Raw genomic sequence first — 12050 nt, 5'->3', positions numbered from 1 at the left:
TTCTTATATGTCTGAACTTTGGTCTTTAACCAAAATAAAATGCCGAATGAAATTCCCTCACCATGAAAATCCCAATATCTTGTGCGAATTCTGTCCCAGATTACCACAGCAAATCACTCAAATGCATGATTTGGCAAAGTTGTTACACCAAATGCCCTGCCTGACATAAACCACCTATCTTTTATCAGTTCTTAGGACCTGCATGTGGACTGTGGCTAGTAATTGGGGCACTGGCCAGGATTCAAAATTTACAAAAGGCCGCATAATGTATTACTACATTACCCGAGTAATAACCATACGTAATATTTCCTAAAAACAGTAAGTGGAAGCTTGGAGTTCAACTGTCCTAGTATAGAACAAAATAAAAGAAATAAACTGATGTGGTCAGGTTGAAAAGAGCAAGTGCCAACACAGGCTACTTTTAGAAACGGAACAGATACCAGAGGGCAACAACCACCACTTGGGACATCTTGGGGAGAGCTAAGGGCCTCGAGGAAGAAGCAGATGGTGTGCTTGATGGAGCAACAACTAATACACCAGAGAGATGTTGTACGCTATGCCAAGAGAGACCAGACATGATGAGAAGCTCTGAGGCCTAAAGGTGTGGATGGATTCATTGGGGAGCATTTGGAACAGCCAAGCAGACAGCTGTGCTCCACTGAGGCACTACCACAGCCGTAAGGCATTTATTTTAAAAGATTTAAAAAAATGTTTTTATACCCATTAGATTCACTAGTAGATAAGCAATTACAAAAAGTCCCATTAGCCATTACTGTATAATAACAACTCTAAATGCAAAATCACACTAACCTGCTGTGAGACTAGCAGCAGAGAGGTAAATACAGTTTTTGCAGTCGTAATAGTGCTCTGCGGTGCATGTGTGTGGCAACAGGGACAACAGGAAATCTCAGCAATGCTATGAGTGGTATTATTGGCTCTCCGACAGATAGCACCGGGACAGGGTTGCTACACAGTCGCGGGCATGACAGCAGATGGACAGAAAAAGAAACAGTGAGAATAAAATGAAGAAGAACTTTAATCAAGGCCACAACCTACACTGCAAAGAAATAATTTTTATACTCGAGTCTGAAAACAAGATTATACTATTCAACGCTTCTTTTGTCTTTTCCTTTCCGCTTGTCCCGTTTGGGGTCGCCACAGCGTGTCATCTTTTTCCATCTAAACCTGTCTCGTGCATCTTCCTCTCTAACACCCACTGTCCTCATGTCCTCCCTCACAACATCCATAAACCTTCTCTTTGGTCTTCCTCTCGCTCCTTTGCCTGGCAGCTCCATCCTCAGCACCCTTCTACCAATATACTCACTCTCTCGCCTCTGGACATGTCCAAACCATCTAAGTCTGCTCTCTCGAACCTTGTCTCCAAAACATCCGACTTTGGCTGTCCCTCTAATGAGCTCATTTCTAATCCTACCCAACTTGCCCACTTCTGAGCGAGAACCTCAACATCTTCATTTCTGTTTCCTTCAGTTCTGCTTCCTGTTGTTTCTTCAGTGCCACAGTCTGTAATGTGTACACCATGGCTGACCTCACCACTGTTTTACAAACTTTTCCCTTCATCCTAGCGGAGACTTTTCTGTCGCATAGAACACCAGACACCTTCTGCCAACTGTTCCACCCCGCTTGGACCTGTTTCTTCACTTCTTTACCACACTCATCATTGCTCTGTATTCTTGACCCTAGGTATTGGAAGTCGTCCACCTTCGCAATCTCTTGTCTTATACTACTCAATGCATTCAACGTTGTGCAAAACGCATTTAACTGTCCATCATTGAGTCTTCTTTACCATAACATTGTACATAATTTGTGTTGTGTCACAAGGCTTGGGACACTGTGGGGACGTTTATAATTTTTGTTTACAGTTGAAGTTAAAATTTTTGCGTTTGCTTTTAGAGTGCCACACCACATACGCTTCCTCATCCTACCGTGGCAACCTATATACGGTTCAATGAATGGGTTAGTAGACAGCGTGCTATCCTGTGCAAAATGCAATGTGAAAAGACGCTAAGAATTCGACTCATCAAATTAATTTGGATAAAGGTTTTGTGACAGGTTGATCTTTGGATAACGCTATATTGAAATTATTTCCAACAGGAAATATTGCTGCAATACAGCAAAAAAATAAACACTGGAGATGACTGATTATGTGTGGAGGTTCCCCTCTACAGTGACTTGACCCCCACTAGTGCAAGACATCAACTTATATGACGTTATGTCACATTGATGTTAAAGCTAAAGTGAACTATGCTTAGATGCTACAATAGGCGGCACACGCTGTCAGAACATTTATGTTATGTACTTACTGGTGCAGGGTTCATCCGGCTGATCAGCGTCACCGCGGTAGTAGCCGTTGCGACAGACACAGATGGTGGCGGCCTCAGCAGTGGAGCGGCTGTTCGGAGGGCACTGAAGGCACAGACCCGGACCCTGGGTCGACTTGAAAGTACCTGGTGGGCATGCTGGTGAAAAAAAGATACTCTTAGTGGGGTGGGGTGGGGGGGGTAACCATAAATCCACAACACGATGCATCCTGACACATCCTGGATGAAGATAGACTGTGACAGACAGGAGACCATATTGTGACTGACTCAATTCTGTGTAACTGATTGTGTTATGGATTAGCCTCTATGGCGATGTTTTTACTGCTAACAGGTATTTGAGCGCAGCATGCTGTACAGATTTGGAAAAATGGGTTACATTTCCTTACGGCAAGTTAGTTGCACAAAAACCGTTACTCGATTTTGTTTGAAATGGGGAATTATCTTGATGTGAGTTTTATCCAGGGACCCTTACTTCCTCTAACATTTTAAAATCATGCATGTTAGCTTGATTGAAGAGTAATTTGCCCATGAAACAAATTGTGAAAAGGTGGCTATTTGTTTGCTGGCAAAGTGTCCAGTGTGCACCCTGCCCAAAGTCATCTGGGATAGACTCCATCTTATCTATTACCCTGAGGATGAAAAGTGGTATTGGGATGGATGGCTCAACCACAAGAATTGTGAATCAAACCACCATTTTGGCAAAGAAGTGCTAGTTGAAGCTGAAGCATGTAATCTCAAATAATCCAAAAATAAGTCATTATTCTACTAATTTACAGTGAATCGTAGAAGACACCTAAGCATTTTGCTGTAATCACAAGGGTTTCTCTTATAATCTACTGACAAACAGAAATGATTAGAATTAACAACACATTCCAAATTTTAAAGGGTCTTTTTTTTACGTGCAGAATCCATAGACTGCATTAATAGCACTGACCAACAACTGATAGTTGGCTGCATTTCCTTTTGGACAAACACTTTGCACCTTAAAATCACAAATTGAGGCACGTTATGAGGGAAGGTTGAAAGGTTTTTTTTCCCCAGAACCATTAACTCAATGGCAAAAACAAAGTACAGAAACTAAAAAGCAAACTGAAGTTGTCACCGTTTCATAATCGGATTCGCAGCGGCATGTGGCAGTGACATTGCTTTGTTTGTGCAATGACTATTAGATTAAAAGTGCCTTCCCTTGGGATGACTGTACGTTCCGGTGGTATGCCCACTGTCAGTCAGCTGATGTGGATTTAAAGAATCCATTAGCCCTTTATTGGAAAAGGCCACAGAAGAGGATAAAGATTATTGCGGATGATACAAGCGCTGAAATGAAGGCAACAACCTCAATGTTAAACATCACATCCCAAAAGGATGCAGAGATGGGCAAGTGAACGGAAGGAATTACAAAGTGTAATAACCATGATAAATGTTTTATGTCTTACTGAGGTTGACAGACACAGTGGTGTAGCTACACCTCATGAGGGGGACATTATAAATTTAACAAAACAAACATCTCACTGATCCTCCTGTTGCATGTTTTTACAACATTACGGAATTAACTGGGTGAAAAAAATGAATGTTTTAATCTGATGAATGAGAAGGGGTATGTTGTTAAGGGCAGAACAGACTACATGCAATAGTTGCACATGTTAATACTGCAACTGTTTTAAAGAACCTGTAAAGTGAATTCAGAAATTTGTTTTTAATACATGAGATACGTTCTCTCAAGGATGTATTATTGATTTATGGAGATGGAGCATGTAAGCATTGTTCACCATTTCAGTTTTCCTGAATTTTGGGGGGCTAGCTAAAAAGGGGCACAATCACGCACTTGGGTTCAACATAATTCCCGCTTCCTCACCGCAGTACACTGTATAAGAACTGAGTTCCTTCATTCACATCAGTAGTTAGGCAATAGAATTGTGAGTTGCAATAATTACTTGACCCATTTCTACCGTTACAGCATACAGTCAACTAGTTAGCTGTGCCTACACCCCAAAAAAGTCATTTTACCTGGATGCCCCAATTTACAGAACAGTGTTACTGCTTGTTCGCTGCGTCACTGCCGTGGAGCATCCATAAGCCTGTTAGGTCACAGGCTATCTGGTGGTTAGCACCTCTCGTAGTGCCGTGGAGAGCCCCGTGGGGTACATTTTAGTCACTGGAGCCTTTAAGTGGAAAGATTTTCTGAGACTTAAACAGATGTGTAGCCATCAGGAAAATGCTAGATGAAGCAGCATCCATTTTTAAGGGGGTGTGATTTCATACATTCATCATAGCATAGCTACAGCATTTGTGAATGGAGATTACAGCTTGATTGTTTACAATTCTGAAGCCTCATTTTATATATTTGGGATTTTTTTTTCAATCATTTTTATTGGGCAGGGTCGTCAAGGGTGTGTTCTCTGGGGTGTGTCTAATTTCAAAGACATTTACAGTATCTTCACTTTACAGAAACTTCAAAAAGCAATTATGACGAAAGCGTTGTCATTTCCCCCACAGACGAGGTGTGTAGTGCAGCTACTGCATAGGAAATCGTTGCATCAGACAAGCTTTTAAGATTACATGTTTGCTTCATAAAAAATGCAGCAATGTGCAGCTCTACTATTCTGTCAAAAAGAAGCAAAACAACTCTGCCATCCCCTTTCTTCAACCGCTCTCTGATGAGCTGTTGGTAAAGGATAGCGACTGTGATTGAAGAATCTGGGTGAAGGAGAAAGAGGAGGGCGAGACATACACGCGCACGCTCACACAGCGGCCGCTGCACCCAACGGTGTGTTCTCCAGACGTATCCTGGGCTAACTGACTGGGCCGATGTCTCGTCACAGAATACCGCTCGGAGCCAGTTACCACATACAAACACACACATGCATACGAGCAGGACTGGACCCCAACAACCACAAACAGCTTATAAAACAACCTCAGAAGCTGCGAGGCAGATTAAAGCCACGCTTCACAAGGAGCAAAACAAACTGCAATGTCGCGATTGCACCCGAGCAATCGTAGGAATAAGTGTGTCTGCATGAAGCTATGCAGCATTTGCAGGAAAGCAATTTAAACCTAACACCTAACACATAGTCTGTGTGTGTCATTACATCATATCTTTGATCACACATTTCCTAATACAAGAATATTGAAACTGTCAGAACCTTTATTAGTCCTTTGGTGGGGGGGGGGGGGAAAGAAATCATCTGCGATTGCAATAGCTTACAGACTTGTAGAGATACCGTTATCAGCGATTAAAATGCAGATCAAATACGTTTGTGACAATGGAAGAAAACAAACAGATCACAATACATTGTTGTGTTTGTTTAATGGTGTGTAAATGAACAAAATATATTCAATGCTCTACGCATCTCGATGAGTTTACAGGCAGGCCATATTGGCAAAAATAACAATGCTTTCATTTTTTATGTTTAGGGTTGCAGGGAGCCTGAGCCTATCCCAGCTGACTTCGGGCAAAAGCCAGATTACACCCTGGACTCATTGTCAGTCAGCCACAGACAACACAAAGGCAGAACATCTTTCACTCACATGAGTGGGAACAGATCCACACTGTCTGCACTGGAGGCAAGTAAATGTAGCAGTAGATCGTCAGTGACCAGGCAAAAACTTGTTCAAGCAATGAAACATTGAAATTAAACATTACGCTAGATTCCTTCATTGTCCTTCAATCTTAACCATTCATCATATTCTTAGGACACTTTGTACTGGCACAAAGACAAACAATAACAACATGAGTTGTCCTCCACTCCTTAATCACCCGTCCATCCATCCATTTTCTTTGCCGCTCATCCTCACAAGGGTTACGGGGAGGGCTGGAGCCTATCCCAGCTGTCAACGGGCAGGAGGCAGGGTACACCCTGAACTGGTTGCCAGCCAATCGCAGGGCACATAGTGACAAACAGCCGCACTCACAATCACACCTAGGGGCAATTTAGAGTGCCCAATTAATGTTGCATGTTTTTGGAATGTGGGAGGAAACCGGAGTGCTTGGAGAAAACCCACACAGGCAAGGGGGGAACATGCAAACTCCACACAGATGGGTCCGGGATTGAACCCGGGACCTTAGAACTGTGAGGCCAATGCTTTACCAGCTGAGCCCTGAACCCTTTGTGCACAAAGCAAGGTCCAGAAAACTATGTCTGGATGAATAAAAACAAATTTCAGACACTCCAAAACACTATATAATCAAGGTATGACTAACTCTATTTTCCCTTTGTGTTGTACATCTATATATTCAGTAAATCCCACTGATTTGGGGGAAAAAAAACTCACCACTTTGTCTAGTTGCAAATTTTTTGTTGTTTTTCATCCAAATATTTACTGCAATTATGACTTAACTGCGTTAGAATAGGTTAGTGACGACATTTACATTAGCCTAGAATCTTTTGATTTTGTGAAAGCACCTTGAGGCAAAGTTACAGGCTCAATAGTCTTATAGTCCTACAAAACCAAGCATAATGACAAACACAGTACAAAAACTAGATTCCAATAAAAAAACATCCCTAAAAAGTGTGACTATTACTGCAAGCCACTGTTGCGATATGCCTGGTTTAACACTATAAATTGGGCAATTATATTACATAATTTAAAAAAAACCAAAATTGAATTAAAATGTATTATGTTCTACAAAGTTAAATACAACTGAAACTGTACTTAATTATTGGACTTGTAAAGGCTGTAAACATAACTGCGAGCTTCATTTTGAATATGCTAATTTGTAGTTTGCATTTCAAATGATTAAATGTAAGTTTTAATTTTTTTTTTTATTTAATGCAGTGATTCGTTTGTGCACCTGGAGGGAGCCCAAGTACCACTAGTGGTAATCATGACATACTTTCAGAATCACTGGTTTATAGAATTAGGAAAAAAAAAACTGCCCTGGACTCGCTTTATATACTTGGTATAACCTTTCAGCTAGATTCTGCGAGGTTTAATGGACAAGCCGGGGATTCTTTAAAAACAAGCATGCAACACAGACATTTACAATTCCGACATGTGTCAAAGGCGCTCAGTCCCATTCCCTGACTGATACGTATGTACATGAATCCTAACACTAAGTTCATTACACACATAATTAGCGATTTGCTTCAGAGAGCAAGATGGAAGAGTTGGAGAAAAACGATATGGTAGCAAATCCATAGAGGTTGCGAATGACAGGCAACAGTTGGCTGAGCGATGGTTCATTTCATTTAGAAGTGGCACAACATGATTTGATTTGATTTCTGAGTATTTGGACTAGAAGATGCCAAGTGTTCCTCTCCTGGCTGGACCAGTCACTCATCGGTTTTCAGGCACAGGAGGAGGAGGATAGAACATTAGATCAACAAGCAATTAGTCTCCCCGGTGGGAGAATAACCCACAATTGAACTGGCTGCATCCAGAAACACAGCATTCTTCTCTCTTCAAGTGTTCTCCGCAGAGATCCCAACAGCACCGTTCTCTCCACCTTTTCTTTCTCATTGGACCGCAGCCCCATTCGCATACTTTTGTTTGTCCCACTCCCACCGGGAAGGTATCATTTTCTTTGCTCTTTAACCTTTCGTCTCATTTCTTGTTGTTTGGCTTCCCATTGATTGACAGGTTTGCATCCTTGTTATGTTGACCTGACTTTCTCTCTCTTTCTGTCCCACAGTCACTCTAGAGTGAAGAGAAAGATGTATGGCAGGTTTGGAGCAATGCCCATGATTTATCGCAACCTAACTGTGATAGCGTCATGTCATTCCTGACGCCAGCCTGACCAGGTGTGATGTGTCACTGATATCTGAACTGTCAGTCATTGCCCCAGCAGATACTTTTCCTCAATTTCAGATGCCGAAAAACAGGTTGTTTGCGTTTTCCACTCAACATTGATTTGCCATAATCTCTTCGATACAACAGCATTAGCGATATGATTAGAGTTTTTTCGGCAGCGTTCAATAATAGCTTATGTGCCGAGCTGCGAATTTGGTTTCAGAGGTCGGACTCGGCTGTATTTTTGCAGAGCGTATAATGAAGTGCACACTGCGGGCCATACATCATATATGGAGGAACACTGGCACCGTGTCACATTGCCCGCATGCGTTAGCAATGTGCCGTTGCAAAATCCGTACAGGCCATAAGAATTAGAATTAATTGGAGACGCGGGATTTATAGGTCGAGCAGGATAAGAATTACATTAGGCTGAAATAGAAGAAGAAGCAGGTGCATGCAGGATAAAATGAAAAATTGCAGTATGGAGTCAGGGGCAGCTAGTAAAAAGGATTATGAACAAGATGGGTTCGGAAATGGCTTTTCTACTCAACCCAATCAACGTTACAGTACACATAGTTATCTAACTTGTTCCTATCTCATAGCTTTAAAGTAAGTATGAGTGTTAATCAGGAAACTCCAGGCCCGTCTCTTTACTGTTATGGTTTAATAATCTTAAAATGTAAAGAATTACGAGCCTTCGACAGGGAGTCAACCAAGTATGGAGGCTGTTTTCCACTTCACCTGGAGTAACCACCTCAGCAATCACCGATGGTTTAATGACAGGAGAATTCATCAATAGTCACGGCCACCGAGTTAGCCCGGACCTGCTTCCATTATGCCATGAGGAGACATTCTCCAGGTGTGAGCAGGGGCGCATCAATAATCTTTGGCCAGGAAGAACACTACGGGTGTATCATCCAAAGAAAAAGAGAAAAGCAGACTACTTTGGTGGGCTTACTCCAAACAGATTCCCAACAACATCTGCTCTTATTGCCACCCATTTGTTGTATTCAATATACTCTTTTCAATTGGCTTGACTTTGAAACCACACCTCAGCGTGTCTTAAGGCTTAATAAAATGTGCATGACGGGTGAAGGGCCAAGAGTTGGGAGTCAACGTCAATGACCCCGAAATAGAACTCTTGCCCTCCGAGTACACCCTTAACCCCAGATCCTCATTCATCACATGGGATGGATCATGGTCTTTAGAGGCTTTGCAGTCACACACAGACCCCCTTATTCACAAACAGATTCAAACTTGCTGATGATTAGGCTGAGACCCTAGTTGACCCCTATTTGACTTTTTGTTACTCTTTCACCCGACGAGACAGCTTTCTTGCTTAAACCGCAGGAGGGTGCATATGCTGTTCAAATTTTTGGCTATCATCATTTGGCAGTTTGTTTGTCGAAGACAGGGGGGCCCACAATGTCCCACGGCTGCAAATATCTTAAAAGCAAAAGCAAAACCAGTGGTGGAACTCATTGGTATTCAGTCTTCCTCTTCATCTGTCACTGCTCATTTTCCTGCCACCATCCAGATAATGAGTTGCTTCTCCAGCCCAGGTGTTCATTTTCTCTTCAAGGTCATTGAACGGCACAATACAATTATTTGATACTAAAGCGAGCTTTGAAACAAAGGCTTGTCAGAAACACCACAAAAGGCCTTTAGGCTTTATGAAATAAGGTGGAAACTGTTTTTAAGGGTTAGGTTTAAAAAAATGCATCTAATAAATTGATGACAGAGGTCAACGGGGACTCATTATGGACACTTCGGCTTCATTTCAACTGCTCACGCCATATGCCATTATTTTGAAGGCATCCAGGGTTCAGAGTGGTGGCATCATTTGGCAAGTCTGGTCAGTGTCAGCTTCCTTTAACCTCAGTCGTCACTTTGTAATCTCTTACAGAGATGGACTACAAGAAAGAAGTGAAGCCGGCCTGAGAGATTTTATCAGGAATAAAACGATGATTGAAAGAGCACAGAAAGTAGTCCATCTTCCTTTCTGTGGTGGTGCTCAAGGCAAGGGTTCCTCCCTCAGAATACTCCCCCTGCTCATTAATCATCCGTCCATTCTGGCTGTGTCATGACCCCACGAGTACACCCAAACACTCAACCACAACGAATTTGCATGAACAACACACCTCATTACTCATTACCAAACCTTACTCGCTCTAACGAACTTGTCCTACCAGCCTTCTAATATGGCGATATCTCAAGCTCCAGAAACACGTGGAGAACAATAGCTAAATCCCGTGAGGATGCCGCGGTATCGTCCAATTAGGCTTCAGACTGTGCTGAAGTGTATTTCTGGATTCTCTTGGCTCATAACTGAGGGGCGTTATTTCATGCATAAGGCGGGAAATAAAAGGAAACAAGCAGATAACGGGAAATCCTTGATTATGCACATATATGTATGTTTACATATCTGTTGTTCCCTCACTAATTGGAAGAACAAAAAAGATGGATGAAGGGATTTGATAGAGAGCTGTAGAGAAGTGGAAGGACAAAAAATATAGTTTGAACTTCCAAATTTGGATTGGGAATCTTCCTGCTAATTAACTCATCAAGGAGGTGACCAGTGGACACTTAAGACACATACTGTCAGAAATTAAAATCTGTGCGTGCGTGCCTTCACCAAACGAGGACACCATTTAGCAGACAGCATACTCCCCATGAGCAGACTGTCGCCATGGTAACCTCACAGCCAGTATTCTTTTTGGCCCACACGTTGCCTTTTGAAGAGTCAGGAGGCAGTGACGTGATCAGCAGACTCGGACTTGCCCGACTTGCATTAATGGTGCATCCATGAGTTGCAAAAGTGTGTGTGTGTGTGCCCAAAGCATAAGCAAGATAACGATCAAGTGCAGTATATAATCTCTTGGCTGTACACAGTCTCATCCTCACTCAGTGTTGTGTTGGTGCTATCTCGCCCTGGCACACTGGCTTAGGTCAATTTTATTTTCAGGGGGGAAGCAGCAATGCAAGGCAGAGAGTCTATCTTTCAGATAGAAGGCTGCTCAGAGAGCAGCAGTGGAGAGAGATTTAGAAGGTGTCATTGGTATTCAGGGACATACAGCGGAGCCAAACCTTTCCTCGCTGGAAAGGTAGCAGAGACAAGCGCCCTCCGAAAAGTATCACCGCACAACATTGCCTGGACTTCAGTCCCGTTAATTACAACCTGACAGGGCACCGAGCAGCGCTATCACCCGCTTTCGAGCAAGGGAAAATAGGGACAAGCAAGACATTTGACGATGGTTAAAACTAGTCAATTGAGAAGTTAGGACCAAATTTAATTTCTTGGCCCAGTAATTGTGATTCACACAGTTTTGATCAGATGCCAAAATGACTCAACTTTATTCTGCAGGTGTTTGCTAGAGTTGAGGTCAGGGCCCCAAAGTCCTTCTGTATCAAACTGATGACAATTGAGAACCGGGAAAGAGTTCAACCCCAAACAGCTTAAGAGGATAGTTAGGGGAAAAAATGTTTTAAATTGTCAGTATGACCTGACAGAGGTCTCAGTCATTTGCAATGTACTTGTGTGCCTGGTTAAGTTGTACACGTGGAACACTATCAATATGCAAGGAATGTACCTCCCAATTTTTTTAATATCTACAATGTATTGGAAAAAAAATAACTTAAAGCTAGAAATCAAGATTGTAAAAGCTACTTATACTACTTGACAACATGGCTTTGACTGAAGAACAATAGGAGTGTGTCTTAACAATTGGGTAAACTTATATGGGAAGTTATGAAATTCCCCAGCCACTGATATTTATGCTTAGTGTTGACATGTAGACTTAGAAAGTGGCATTTTGATAAGTACATACTAGATGATGTCTTTTCAAACATTTACTGTAGTATGTAATTAAAAATAGAATTCTGCAAACGCACATGTGTTAACAAACCACCAGCAATCATTAAAATGGCGTGGGAATAGTTATAGAACCTGTAAATCTTAAAAATGACTTAAGCTAACAATGTATC

The 12050-nt window shown here is 42.1% G+C and overlaps 1 protein-coding gene across 2 annotated transcripts in view; it reads right to left on the bottom strand.

The window, feature by feature from the left end:
• The window catches only part of LOC133510613 (ephrin type-B receptor 1-B), a 167775-nt gene that overhangs the window by 64635 nt on the left and 91090 nt on the right, over positions 1 to 12050 (bottom strand). For both annotated transcript variants that reach the window (XM_061838708.1, XM_061838707.1), the window contains exon 4: positions 2322 to 2477. In XM_061838708.1, coding sequence (XP_061694692.1) covers positions 2322 to 2477 — 156 coding nt within the window. The remainder of the gene's footprint in view (positions 1 to 2321; positions 2478 to 12050) is intronic.

Source organism: Syngnathoides biaculeatus, chromosome 13, assembly GCF_019802595.1.
Source record: "Syngnathoides biaculeatus isolate LvHL_M chromosome 13, ASM1980259v1, whole genome shotgun sequence".
Classification (NCBI taxonomy): domain Eukaryota; kingdom Metazoa; phylum Chordata; class Actinopteri; order Syngnathiformes; family Syngnathidae; genus Syngnathoides; species Syngnathoides biaculeatus.
Note: the sequence above shows the minus strand (reverse complement) of the source record. Positions and strands in the feature narration are given on the sequence as shown.